The following is a 14,962-nucleotide window of genomic DNA, read 5'->3' as shown; positions in this document are numbered from 1 at the left end:
GTGCTGGCGAGCAGAAAGCGAGAGTGTCTTTTTACATTTTGTCGCCTTTTCGCTCTACTTAGCGTCGGGAATCGCTTCAACGATCGATCGTTCTTCGCGCTTGACGATAAAAGTGATTTCTCGTTCTTGCTTTCTGATTCTTCGCATCCCTTGTCTATCCGTTTTTCGAACGAGCTTATATCGCAATTTGGACATGTTTCACATCGAATTGGAAAGTTTTCCAGTTCCAAACGTTTTGTATCTCTGAGTTAAAGAAAAAGAAAATGAAAAAAGGAAAAAATGGCTTTTTTATCTTTCTACTGCCGACAGAAATCTCAAGAGGGAAACGAAATATTCGGATATTTAGATAAAATTCAACGAGCTGTTGAATAACCAGCCTGTTATACGTATATGAAATTATACGATTGTCTCGTTAACGAGTTAACGATCGGCCGATCGAACGACGAAAATTAAGACTCGATCGAAATATAAACTCGGGAAATATAAACGCGAGAGACTAGCCTGATATAAGATATAAAGCTGGCTTAAACTTATACATTATATATTATATATTATATATTATAGTGAACGTGTAGACCAACTGATAAATTATCGCAGCCTGCAAAACATGTCGTCGACCGATTAGAAAATAGCAGCGGATTATCGCGTTTGCTTGTTTTTAGCGTATCGAATCAGGAAGGATTCCCTGGACGGCGCGGCGCGGCGCGGCGCGGCGCGGTGATGAAAACGTAATGGCGCGTTTGTCACGGTCACCGTTGTTCACCGTGGGAAATGCGCCGTATACCCTTGGCCTTGAACGCTATTCAGCTTCCCATTATCCGGAATATATTACAGCATTAAAGCAGCGCGCGTGTCCAATGAAACGTCGGATTAGCCCCGGCTATCTACGAACGTCTTCCCAGTCCCTTTCTTCCTAGTTTCTCGATGAGTTTCATGCACCGTTTTCCATCCAGTCGTTGCAGGATAGGAAGAGACAGACGAGAGACTATTATCCAACATATTTTTATATTAAATATTAACGTTTTGTGTAACCTTATCAAGTAAGGTTTATCAAGTTAGAGAAAGTAGGATCGAAATCGGAAAACAGCGAAAGGTAGAAACGGTCAAGTGCAATTTACTTTGGCACTTTCCATCCCTCGTGTCACTTTATCGCGTTTTTAATAAACTTGTAGCAGTGTTACTTATCAGTCTGACTTTTCAGATGTCTGACCGCGTATCGTCGTAGTCGCTTGTTCGTTCCATTTCACGTTTACACTTTGTACATGTTAGAGGTTAGACGCGAGAGATTTACATTTGTCGAATTACATCTCGGCTCTCGATTACTTGCTGCGCGGCTATCTAAAGAAACGGCGAGGGAAGAACTTGACGAAAACATTGGCGCAAAAGTTCGAACAGCGTGTAATAGATGTTATCCGCGAGGCTCGTACACTTGACAATACCGTTATAAAATGGAAAAGTTATTTTCGAAGGAGCGATAGCGGAGGAGAGGGTCGAGCCGATGGAAAAAAGCCGAAGAATCCGGATCACCTTCCAGCCAAGTCAAGTGCACGGTCAGGGTGAAGGAACTCGAGCCAGATGAGCGGCGCGATTAGAAGCGGCTCAACGTATCTCTCGATACGCGTCGCGGTTGTCCGCGCGCGCGTGGGCGTTTCGCCACTCGTGACGAACGAGCTTCATTTTCCGATAATTCTCACATCCTTCGATCTTGTTTTTATCAATTCTATTTTTTTATTCTATACAGCTCTCTTGCTATACATTTTACATATTTCATCGGCATATTTATCAACACGTTGTTAATAGGCCGACATACATAATACAACTTGATATACGAACTTGCAGAAATGTAAATTGTTTTACATTTTTCGACCGATTCGTCGTTAAATTATCCCAAGCAAGTTATGTCGTAGTTGTGCACCGTTGTGTCGTCGTAGAGTAGGAGTTTGACAAACGACTTTTTACTTGCTTTTCTACTTGGAAATATTTATACGATACTTTATTCGTTTTCGTGCAACTAGAACGCGATCGATATAAGATGCAAAGGTTTCGAGAGTAACGAGTTTGCACAAAATCTACAAAAAACCAGTTAATCTCTTTACGATGATAATAATACGTTCTTCGTCATACGTATGTATCTGTGCTCGTGTAAAAAGAAACGAATATAGCAAACTCGAACGAAAACGTTCAACATTGGTATCCTTAATTGAAAGAATCCGTATGCAAAATGTATGTAAATTACGTATGAATTTTAGCCCAAGTTCCACGTACTCGTTCGTAAACGTGTTAATACGTTGATAAATTATCGATCGACCTTTTTCCAGATTCCAAACAAATATACATAGTATGCGGCAGAATATTTGAACTTTTATCTTCTGATTCCGATGCTTCAGCAAGCGACGGTATTTGAATATCGTAGAACAACAGTTTATCCGAATATTCGTTTTTCGCGATGGCCGATCTATTTCGTCCTACGTGAGAACGATCTTGTGGTCGATCTTGGACGATGGCCGCGCCATATTTCCAATGAAAACATTCGACGCTGCTATAGAAACGTTCCCTTGGCAGTTTCAGATGAGAAAACAATCGGTTCATCCTGCCGCAAGCTGCAACGTGCAGCGTGTAATACGGGATGAAACGTAGGCTCTCGTGTAAAACGAGATTATTATGCGTAGCATTGTCTGTAGTTTGATCGTGTTTTCGAAACGATTCTACCGACTCGTAATATGTAGGAAATTCTAATTGTAATTGTAATTGCGATTGGAATTTAAGGTTGCATGGAGAATCGAAGAATGTATGGTGGTGGTAGCAGGCGCAAACATCTAAGATAAATGACGCATACCGCGAGACCGCGGTACGAAAGAACGTAACGTCTCGTAAGAAACTTGTAGCTATGTTTTGTGGTAATTGTCAGCCCTGTACCGAGAAACGATATTTCGCGTCGTTATCCTGCGGTGAGATGAAATTCCGCTTAATCGCACACAGTTCTATGGTCTTCTTGCATAAAATTGTTTAAAAACATTTGAATAATTAACATTACGAATTACTTTGGCGCGACCCAAGTTTCGACGCGTACATGCACGTATGTTTTCTTTTATTCCCACTGTCGTGCTACAAGTATAGTTTTGTATATTAGTTTTTTCAGCGGAAGCGTAGAACGGAAGAGAGCAACGTTGGCGCGCGTGTCACCATTTTTCTGCGACCGGATACTGTTAGTTTACGGCACGGCACGGCACGGGGCCGCGAACGATGCAACACGACGAAGGCGGAAAGGAACGACGATTCGCGCTCGAGATAATACAAACATCCAGCCAGTTTCACTGATAAAATGTTACGCGTACGCGACCGTGACCGGATAATTCGTGGTTCGACAGACAAGTTCCTCTTGTCTTGCAAAAAGAAAAAAAGAAAAAAAAAAAAAGGAAAAAAAAGGAAAAAAAAGAAAAAAAAAGAAAAGAAAGAAAAAAAAACACCGATTCAAACGCGCGCATTCAGCTGTGAATTTTTTTAAATCGTATGCTTTCCGAATAGCGTCCTAAACGACGATTCTAGGCATATTTCTGTACTTTAGAAAGAATTCGTAATTTGAAATCGAGAGAATAGAAATGGAATTTTAGAGCGTGGAGCGAATTCTTTCACCGAGTTGTTTCAACGGGCAAACGTTTAAAGCGTAAAAGCGTAAGAGTGAACTCTTTAAACGAGGTTGCTCGAAATATGCGTTTCTCCCTGTTTTCTCGTTTTTACTCGTCTATTTGATAATATTTCAGAGATTTCAGAGATTCTCTAATTTCGAAAGTTGAATCACCACGGATATTTTTTACCGCGTGTTACGCGTTGGAAAAGTGAAACGTAAGAAGCTTGTAGTTTTAGTTAAGAAGGGATTTAGTTCTACGTCGTTGTAACAACGAGCAAGTACTCGATTTCTATTTTCGCCGAGAGATATCGCGAAGCAGGAAGTTGATCCTCGGTTCTACTCGCAATTAATCCATTATCGGAGAAGCAATATCAACTTAAAGCCGTGTTCGTGCCCTTACCGTCTGATAACGACGCCCACGCAATTCGTAGGAGGTGCTCGACGCGAATCCTTTCGTCGATCGAATCCGCAAGTTGGTTGGCAAACGATGTGCAAGAGCAGGATCGATCGCTTCGTCGATAGATCGCTTTCAAACTACGAGTATACGTGTTTAGTCTTTCCGCGATACGGTTATACGGAAAACTTTTCAATGTTTATATTAGGATACATGTTATAGAATATTACGCACGAGTAAATCATGACGGATACAACTTTAGCGTATATATTTATTTGTTTGTTTTCGATAGAAATCGCTATTCGTTTTTTTCGCTGTTCCAAGGGATATAAAGGAATATGCGATTCAAGATCGACACGGTACACGATACACATGTGCGTTGTAGGTGCGGCCATACAACGATATACGTACCAAGCGAAATAATCTTAATTCGTTTCGCAATTACACGAAATAACGCACTTATCGAGCTCTCGTCTTTGAATCGCTAAACGAAAAGACTTTGCATTCGAAGATATAATACACGTAAATATCGGAGAAAGACATCAACGACCAAGCGCAAACGCGATACACGTGGCACGATAGATCGGCAAAATCCGAAATCACTTTACTTCGTTTCATTTTACGCGCGACATCCTTCGATTAAACATCTTTCGACGTCATCGAGTACATCGGTATAAAGTATCGCGACTAAAGTATAACGATTAAAGTTGAAACTCGCGCGGTCTCGTTGAACGTTTATATGGAAATTCAGTTTTTACCTTGATTTTCCAGCGGACGATCGTGCAGATCGATTGGATAACGCTAAACAACCCTGTAATTAGGCTCGAGGAGGTGGAACAGCGATAAACGGAGAGAACGCACGACTGCCGTGAACTCGATCGTGAATCTAGTCTCGTGTACGATCGTGTGTACTACAAGGAAGAACCAACGTCCGAACCGAGATCACCGTTTGCTGATTGGCCGACTATCCAGGCGAACTTTTCTTCACCGCCGACCACGTTTAGAAGCCTCTAAAACTCGGTGAACCGCAAGGCTGTGCTCAACCTGCTCGCCGATCAATCAAGATCCATCGATCTCACGCTTCTTCCTTTTACTTTGAACGTTAACTCGAGTTTCACGACCAAACCAGCAAGAACAATTCTTTTATTATTTGGACGCAAACGTCGACTTTGGTATTTCCATTGTCGGAAACAAACGAACGAACGACGCAACTAAAACGAGCAACGTTCCTTCGACACCGTGTTACGATGAACCTTTCGAACCCTTTCCCTTTCTTCGGGCGGCTCGCGGCTCGAAAAAATGGCTATACTTACGCAAGAGGAACGCAGCAGTAATATTTATACGCCGCGGTAAAACCTTTTACGGTGGGATGAACTCTTTTCTTCTCTTTTTTTCTTTTCTTTTCTTTTTGTCGCTTCGTTTCCCTCCGGAGTCGAAGTCGATTTTGGCCGATTACGAATACGAATACCGAATACGAATCGATCACCGGTTTCTGCACAGGCACAGAAGCCGGATGGCCACGTCGAAAAACCGGCTGATTTACGGGATGACCGGTACAACAACGCTGGTCGTACGAATATTTTTCGACGATTCGCTTTCAACGGCCAGCCTCTCATCGTCCCTTTGCGTTCTTGCACCATGATTTACGATTATTCCGAATAATACGCCATAAATTCTGACATCGTTGCTCGATAAGGAAGCTGCAATTCTACGCTTAGCGCATTGTTCGTTTCCTCGACAGATTCTCAACCGAGGATCGCACGTTTTTCAAGGATCATCGTAATTTGGCAATGATCTTTGGCACAGAAATAATCTTCTTCCGTCCGAATCTCAAACGTATACAGTGAAACGAAAGGGTAATCGTCGGGAACGCTATAAGATCGGGTAGCGTTAAAATCAACCGTTACGGGAAATATTTTCGCGAAATTTTGTCGCGTTCGTCGCGAACGAAACACGTGTACTATTTTCTGTACGTACACGTCGCACGTACGCACATGTCGTATTCCAGCAGGTTTTAGACAAGCAAAGGCTGGTCCGGATTAAATTAATAATTACGTAAAATACGTATTTCGCGTATTTTACGAAACGAATGTCGGAGACGTCCTACCAGATCTTGGCAAAATTTTCCAACTTTTCGTAAGAGAGTTCTTTACTCGATGCGAGTAACTATGTACTTTCAGGTCTTAATCTCGCTTTGCAGCCACGGTTGTACGTAAATAGAATTGTACGTGGCTGAAAAATAAAATACATAGAAGCTTAGTTTTCCCACTTATCGTACTACTTTACAAATTATTTTACAAATTATTTATTATCATCGATTATTTATTTATTTCGGCCGAAGGGGAATCGTGCGGTTTTGTAATCGAAGGTGGTTTATAAAATCGAGGAAAAAGCTTAAACGTAGGGTCGTATCGAGATCGACAGGAACGATGGTCCGAGGTACGTTTAAAGAGACGAGCTACCGCTATTCTCTCTCTCTTTTTCTTTTGTTCCAGGTTCGAACTGAAACCGCGCGTTTGCCCGTATGTCACGATCTCCCCCCACGTTATTTATGCTCGAGCTTTTACGAGGGCCGCTCGTAATTTTCACCTGGCGAATTTTTCTTTACGATAGCCGCGGTGTCGATTCGACCAACAGGTCTCTACAGCCAGCGTATACGGTCTCAAATAAAAGTCTCAATCGTTGTTAACTTTGTGCTAAAAGGTAATCGCGGATATTTATGTATCTACTTTTATTAACTGGCAAGTTTATTAAGCGAACTATTTTTATGCACTTGTGAGATATTTGAAAGCGTAAACGTACACGCTAAGCGCGAAAATATCAAAAATATTGAAAGACGAGCGGTACTCGTTACGATATTTAGCGGGTGAAATAAATTCTTGTGTAATCCGATAAATTCGAATTGATCGATAATTATTAATTACTCTACGACAATAAAGGAAAATATCGAGAAATGTGCGATTTCGTGGAAAAGACGAAACCACCTTTAATGGAAACAAACGCACTCGTGTCTGTTCATTTTACTTCCGAGCTTCCTTTGCTTGAACACTTTGACACATACGTACAAATAGGGCGTACGGTGTGAGAGACTTTTGCGCAAAGTTGCATGCGTGCAATTGGCCACGTGTCCACATGCGTTGGTACGTTGCATCGAAAGAACGAGACAAAGAGAGAGAAAGAGAGAGAGAGAGAGGGGGGGGAGGGGTTAGGTGGATGGAGCAACAGATAGGCCGATAGGAAGGGAAAAAATGATGGTTAAAAAGCACGCGGCATAAGGATTATGTATTTCTGGCGAAGAGTTTTACGAGCGAAACGGGCACCTTCGCGCGATAAAGATCGCGATCGGCCCGATCTTTGCAAGCTCGTAATTTCGGAAGCCGCTTATCACGACCAGAGGGACAATTTCTTTTGAACCGTCTGAACTTGAACCGATCGAGACATCTTGATCTTTCGAAAATTTACAAAAGACATTGTTAAACTTCTCCTTCTGCAGAACGAGCCGTTCTTGCGCTAGAAGCAACACGACGAGCGATCGAGTCTCTGTTCAAGTCCAACTGGTTTAGTTGCGTTCGTAAAAATTTCAATTTGCATACACTGACTGCTACGACTGACTGACCAACTGGTGAATAAACCAGGCTCGTTAGATGTATGATATTAAGAATCGAGCTTGATATAAAACGAAAAGACGAAAGGAAAAAATAAAGAAACGAAAGCAGAGGATAAAATTGGACTTGGTTAAAAAAGTTAAAGCCTGGCGAGGTAGGAAATTTACGCTGGACACGGCTAATGCGACGAACGTAAAGGGAGCGCAACGAGTTCATCGATTCCATGGTAAAGGCGTACCTCGCGACTCGCGTCCGGCCAACGAGTGGCCGACGAAGGATTTTTCGTTGCGTGGCCACGTGGGCGGCTCGCGTCGCTTTCGACATTGCCACTAAACGTGGTTGCCGGCATCGAATGGCCGTCGTACGGTCATCGTGTAGGAAACGTGCAGCTGTGCGGACAACGCGCATAAGCGAAACAGCGAGAACGGGCGGTTGGAAAGCGAGTTGGAAGCCGAGAAGGCTACTTCGAGGAGCGCGTCTAGTGCCTGACGTGGCGCGTCGTTACACGACTAGCCATCTTGCCGCTCCAGCTGTGACCCGCGGGTCGCTTAACAAAGTTGGACCGTTTCGCATTCTGGATAGTTGTTTTCTGAAAGCAGAGAGGAGGAGCGAGACGTTGGCTATTTTTTAAATAGGTGGAAACGAGTCGAGGTAGGTTTGTTTCACGCAGCAGAATTCAGAGAATTCTTCGACCAGTGCCTGACGAGTTATGGTAGTTTCTACTACGGGCGGAAGAACTCGGCTTTCGCGGAATCCGCGACTTTTGTCCAAAACGACTCGACGAACGCGAGAGCCGCTGCTCGTTTAAGAAGGTTGACGAGCGTTTGCAGTTTTCCATATTTTTTACCTATATACGCGTATATACGTGTATATATCGTACAGGGGAATAAACAAGCTGTTCGGATAGCCTGCGATAGGTAACGATCAGGCGTCCTCTGTATACTGCCAATGACATAGTTGGACTTATCCCTGTTATCGGAATAAAAAAAGAAGAATTTTCATCGCGTGTGAAGAATCGCGATCTTGTTAACGCAAAATACTCGTACATGTTGGATCGTCGGTATCAGCGATAGGACAGATAATATGAATAAGACGGACGTAAAGAAGGAAGAAAACAGCAGCGAGGAATCCACCGTTGAGAACCGATATCGCAGCTTGGATGATTTCGAATCGCAAAACATGGAAGAACAGTGTGCTAAAACTAAATCATGTTCGAGTTTCCGCTACGTAGGCAAGCAATCTCGTTGGACCATTGTCCAGCCATCGACCGGAGGATGGAGCATGGATTAACGACGCCGCTGCCACGACATCGAAGGAAACTCGAGCCGACTCGGGTTCAAAAGGTGGCGTTGGAATGGCATCCGGTCTAGAAAACGAGCATCCCCGGGCTGGAATGCGCGCGCGAGATCGACGCCTCCTACCATAGCCAATAAACATTGATTTATCGGCCTGGAAATCGAACTCGGGCTGATTTGTGTTGCGATGGCCGCGAACGCTTGGAGCTGGTTCGCCGACGGTGTCCCACAGGGACCTATAGGACCACGTAGCATCCTGTAGGAGCTGGTAGTAGGGCCCTGACCACCGCGTCTTCATGGTGGGAGACACGGCGTACGCCAGGCTATATAAGAAGACGTGCGTCGCTGCTTACACTCTCGTAACGTAACCGTTAGCCGAGCCACGCCGCGCCGGGATTTACCTCTTGCCGAGACCGATTCTTCACGACCTGCTCCGCATACCACGAACATGATACTCGTGAGTGCATTATGCATATATTTGTTCTCGATTTTACTTACGGGCGGACCGATCGACCATAAGTTTTACTTTCTTTCCTTGTCAAGTATTTGTGCTTTTCCACAGGATCCATTTCAGATCCACTTCAGATCCATCTCAGATCCATCTCAGATCTATCTCAAGTGGAATTTTTTACGCGTAAATCTTTCGCAAAAATCGTGGAAATAAAATAAAATCGTGGAAAGCGCGCGAGCAAGCGACGACGACTACGACTACGACTGCGATCGGGGTAGGAAACTGGTGGATGAAGCGCAAGACGCCCTACTAAATGCTGGTTAACGTTTGCGTGGAATGCTACCATCCCGTTCAACGTCGCGTTGCTCGACAAACTATCGCTAATCGAATCGCTTGTTAATCCATTAGTCGTTCGGTGGCTTCTTTCGATCAAGTGGAATCGACGCGTCGTTCGTTGCAATTTCCGTTGCTCGATTTTTCCTCCGCTGTGTACCGTTCTGCTCTTGCGTTTTTCTATTTTTCTACCCTTCCATCTTTTTCTGTGATTTTACAATTAAACGCGAAAGACAGAGAAACGAAAGAAACAGGCACGAAGGTTCGAGGATTTATCGATGCATAATAATCGTTGGAAGCATTTGTTCCTTATAGAAAACGCGATGCGGGAAATAAAGTAAAATATAAAGCAGAAGCATAAAGTTTGGAAATTTTATCGACTAGCTAAAAGAAGGAAGAAGCCTGTATTTCTGTTAAAAACCGATACATTCATCGTTTGGTTAAGTAAGAACTTGTTAAGAATTTTTCGAACGACGTGTTTTTCATTTTGTGAAATATAGGGAAACACGGTAAAAATGACGAAAGCGCGTATGTTGTTGCGATTAATATTTGACTAGATGATGGAAAATTGGTGGAAATCGAGCGAAGATAAACCGGCAACGTTTACGCTATCGCTATCGCTATCGTTGTACCATGCAAAGCACGAGTACGTAGACCAGAATCGGATCCGATGAATACATAATCGCATGGAAGCAAATGTCCGTGTTCCGAGTGAACCGCAAGACCAACGTAGTAGGTAGAACGCGCAACATGGTTCTATAGTTTTTATAGTTATTAACGATAAGAATAGAAATTCCTAGCGTCAACGAAATAGGCGATAGGAGATTTTATTCCAAACTTTGTTCCCATAACGTATCCTTTAGGCGTATTTTTGCAAAAGCGACTGGTCCGTCTATCGATCCAACTATTCCGTGTCCACGAAACATACGAGTTACTCTTTTTTCAGATGATTCTGTTGAGTGCGATTTTCGGACGAATCGGCGCGACTCCGATCGCGAACGTTTGGCTCGGCCCGATAGCATCTCTGACGCCGTTGAGGCAATACCACGTACAGGACGGATCCGGCGGATATCGTTACTCATTCACGGGACCCCATCACGCGAAATCGGAATCCAGTTCGAACGGCATCACGCAGGGCGGTAAGTCGTCGCGATCACATTTGCCTTCGACCGTTGCCGATTTGGCACGTAAATGCCGACCGAACCATCTTTGAGCCGTCTTATTCGTTTTCTAATTATGATCTAGTCCTTTTGTTTTTCGATAACACGGTATCGAGGTTTCTCGTAGTTTCCATAGAAATTGAGAAAAATCGCATCGCATTATTTTTACACAGCCTTGTGTTTCTTCTATAATTGAATAAAATAAAATAGTTTATTCGTATCTGTCGGACGACTCGTGAAAGCACGCGAATGCCATACGTTGCTTTTTCGAGCGTTTCGAGATAGACAGGATGGCCCACGTGCGCTTTACGAAACGATGATCGATGTGACGCAACCAACGCCCCTACGACGATAGATACGTCTTTGCTGCTCGAGTCTCTTAAGCAACGCGCGCCTCGTTCCTTTTTCCCTCCAACCTTTTCATCGCGTACGTTCCACCAACCAAGTACCAATCCTCTGTCTCATTTTCTATTCTAGTACTAAATAAAATATGTACCTTACTGTACGTACGTTATTCGGCATTCGAATTGCGTTGTATTTTTTCTTCTCATCTGTTTCTAATATCATTCGATAGTAGCGAAACGTATATCTCCGTGTATACAAGTGGATTTTCTATAATAACTTTCGCTCGTTTAGGTTATTCGTATATCGACTCGAATGGCATTTTGCAAACAGTGACTTACACGGCGGACGATGAAAATGGATTCAGAGTGAGCGCCAGTAATTTACCACAGCCGCCGAAAAACGATGTTCGGGCGATTCAGGACAAACCGCGAGAGAAGAAAAAGTCTGGCTCGGAGGAGCTACGAGAGTCGCAGCCGACAGATCGATCGAATTATCGGTCAAACATCCTGTCTTACGAGATCCTGCCGCCTTACTTTAGCTTCGGCAACCAAGACACGAGGAATTTAGCTGTTCGTGAAATCGCAGTGAGTGCACGTTCAATACGTTTTAAGACGAAGAACAAAAGCTATGAAAATTCGACGCGAAACTATTAACTAATTTTTAGTAATTTCGTTTGCTACTACTCGTTGCCACGCACTCGTACATGCTACATTCACACCGCGATCTTAATAAGATGTATGCAACGCGCGCAAAGATAAACACGAACGAAACCCTGCGAATATACGTTAAACGCGGCTGTTGTTTTTCGCGAGTGGTTGGTTGCACGTTGATAAAGCCGAATATCGTTCGGCTGGCCGGCTTCGAGGCAAAACAAGAGAAACGTTCGATAAAATTCGGTAATCTATTGGTTGGAAAACTAGCTGCAAACACGACCGGTGAATCTTCCTGTTTAAAAACACGCTGATTGCCTTACGTTACTCTTTATTTGTCATCTCGTACGCGTGACGAATAGCAGTAAAAATTGCACGATCCGTTTAATCGGCAGCTTTAGCGTTGAAAAACCGACAGTTACTACTTTACGAGACGAAAATTCTCTGTCTCAAATTTCAGTGAATCGACGTGCAAAGTTTCAAATGGCTAAAACCGTCGTCGTACCGTTTCAGCAAAGCCGGAACAATGCATTCTTGCTGTCGAAATCGGAAGCTGAAAGGATCGAGGTGCCGAAGCCAGACCCGAGTCTCTCGAAGATATTACCTTCGACGACCGTTTCCTCATCGCCGTCGTCGTCCATTCGAACCGATAGACGACGCAAGAACGAAGGACGATCGTCCGTGGACACCGTCCAGACGCCTGTAACTGTCCCAACGCCCTATGTACTTCCGGTTTTACCGTACAGATTATTGCACAGCGCCCTCCATCACACTCAGGATTCTTTGGGCCAATACGATTACAGTTATACCGGAGACTCGAGCGCGAAAACAGAATCTAGATCTTTGGACGGGACGACCAGGGGTGCTTATAGCTATATCGATCCAAACGGGCTTCTGCAACAGGTTCATTACGTGGCAGATCATAATGGGTTTAGGGTCATGGCCACCAATCTGCCGCAAGCAAAGTAACCAACCGATCCAGTCGATCGGTGGTTGTTTCTTTTTTTTTTTTTTTATCGAGCAACCATCGGCGAAGGAGCGGCGAATCGTCAGTGTTCTCGAATATTATAATTTCGCCCTTTCGGAACTCTGGCATTTTCGAACGACGCAATTAGCGAAGCTCGATCGAAAGTCGGAAAAGGAAGAATCGTTTCTGACAAAATGCCAACGGAGCGAGATAATCTTTCCGCGATAGAAATAGAATTGGAAAAAAAAGGATTCTCGTTTCTAAATCTGTGCGGACCAAAGACGAAAGAACTTTTATCGCACAGTTCTTTTCAACTCTGTGAAAAATTTGGATTTTTCGTTACAGATCTACGACGCGTTGCTAAGAAAACTATAAAATCAGCAACTTAAAGACACGAAAAATTCCTCCTCTACGATTCGTTTGAAACGTACGAGTCGTTTTCTCAAGCGTAACCGATCTTATCTCGTAACAGTCGCGTCGATCGTGGTAAAAACAGCGTATGTCCAAGGAAGGGAAGTTGGGTTCGTTACAAGCTACCAACGATTGGTAGCCGCCTTTTCCTTTCTTTGTCAAAATAGTAAAAGAAAAAAGGCAGAATAACGCTGGCATCGCGACCATTGATCGGGAATTTCTGGCGAAACGCGTTTCTTGCCGCGGGGATTATTTCACCGGTGAGGGGATAATCGAACTTGACGAATGCCTCTCGAGTTCGTTCCACGCAACCGCGTCTCTCACACGCCAACGAGAACGAACTTAATTCGCATTCGTTCTCTCTTCTCTTACACTTGCTTGTTCGTTAAGTAAACTAATCGTCGCAAGTAAACTAATTTACACGCGAATAAATCGGTCTACTTAATTTTCATTTTCACTTAATTTCGGCTTATGTTTCGCTCGATTTTTTATTTATTTTTAATACCTGTGTAATTTTTAGCTCTTTCAATAGGTCTTTCACTTTGGAACGAATCTTACTCGTAATCCAACAGCCGAATAATCGGATGTTTGAAGAAAAAATTAAATGTTACATCGTAAACAGCCTCGTACTACTTCATAAAAATCCCTTCCATCGTGTATCTGCGAAATAAGGAACGTCTCGAAGGAATCCGCCGTCTTAGCGATGAAGAATAAAACACGAACCGCGGCTGATCTGGTTGCGTTCGCACAGGGGTAGGTATTCGTTTCTGTAAAAGGGCGTTTTACGAAAGCAGGCCACCGCTTTGACCGGCTGAATTCGTTAATTTACTGGACAGCCGGATACTACCTGACCCGTTACGGGCCACCATCGATAGGATTTTTTTCGTCGAACGAATAACGTGCTTTGATCCGCCGCATCACGGAACGATTAATTTACAACAACTACTCGATTAACTACTCGACTGCGGAGTTTCCAGCGTCCGTCGAATCGAATCGACGGGACGACTTTAGTTTCTCTGGTTTTTAATAAAACTATAATAAAACTATGCGGTTCCTACGAAGTACACAGTGTTTCGGTAGTTATCGTACGGTCGATCGGCAGGGCAGTGATACCGACGATGATCGACAAAAAGTGAATCGAAGATATTCTCCGATACGTGTTTGATCAAGCCGTTTTTCCTAGACACTTAACGGTACGTATTTACTTTTAACAAAACGTGATCGTAGTACGTATTTGCATCGTTAAACAGCAGGAAATTAAATCGTAAGCAGTTGATTTAAAAAAAAATGCCGATAAAAGGACTAACCAAGCCGTGACGCTTTGCAGCTCGTGCCTCTTCCAACTTCCTCGTATCTCGCCAATGGCAACCGTGACCTACGTTTACGTCGCGTCGGTTAGGAATTCGTGGATCACGCGAACGAAAGGTAAAAGACCGGACAACCGAGCGTGTCGACCATCTTTTAACCGTAAAACGCGCGTTCCTTTCTTCGTTCTCTCCTCCTTCGTCGACTAGTTTGTACGTCGCTGAGCGGTCTTTGCCGAAACTGCTTTCGCTCCGTGTCCGCGATTTTCCTTTTTCTTTTACTTTCATTCTTTCCCATCATTAAGAATTTCAAGCGATTGAAAAACGTAGTTTTTTTTTGTTTAATTTCGAACGAAAATTGAAACAGATTCGACTGGAATAATTATTTGACGCATGGACGAACGAACGCGTGTTACGTA

At 43.6% G+C, this 14,962-nt stretch overlaps 1 protein-coding gene across 1 annotated transcript; it reads left to right on the top strand.

Annotated features, from left to right (window-relative positions):
* The first annotated feature begins 9,252 nt into the window (after positions 1 to 9,252).
* Positions 9,253 to 12,886, top strand: LOC132912019 (uncharacterized). The gene is made up of 4 exons (XM_060969105.1): positions 9,253 to 9,379; positions 10,653 to 10,845; positions 11,503 to 11,795; positions 12,375 to 12,886. The coding sequence occupies exons 1-4, from the start codon at positions 9,371 to 9,373 to the stop codon at positions 12,828 to 12,830; spliced, it is 951 nt and encodes a 316-aa protein (XP_060825088.1). The 5' UTR covers positions 9,253 to 9,370; the 3' UTR covers positions 12,831 to 12,886.
* The last annotated feature ends 2,076 nt before the right edge of the window (positions 12,887 to 14,962 follow it).

The sequence above is a fragment of the Bombus pascuorum genome, chromosome 11 (genome assembly GCF_905332965.1).
Source record: "Bombus pascuorum chromosome 11, iyBomPasc1.1, whole genome shotgun sequence".
Classification (NCBI taxonomy): Eukaryota; Metazoa; Arthropoda; class Insecta; order Hymenoptera; family Apidae; genus Bombus; species Bombus pascuorum.
The sequence above is the reverse complement of the archived record's forward strand: the minus strand, read 5'-3'. Positions and strand labels throughout refer to the sequence as shown.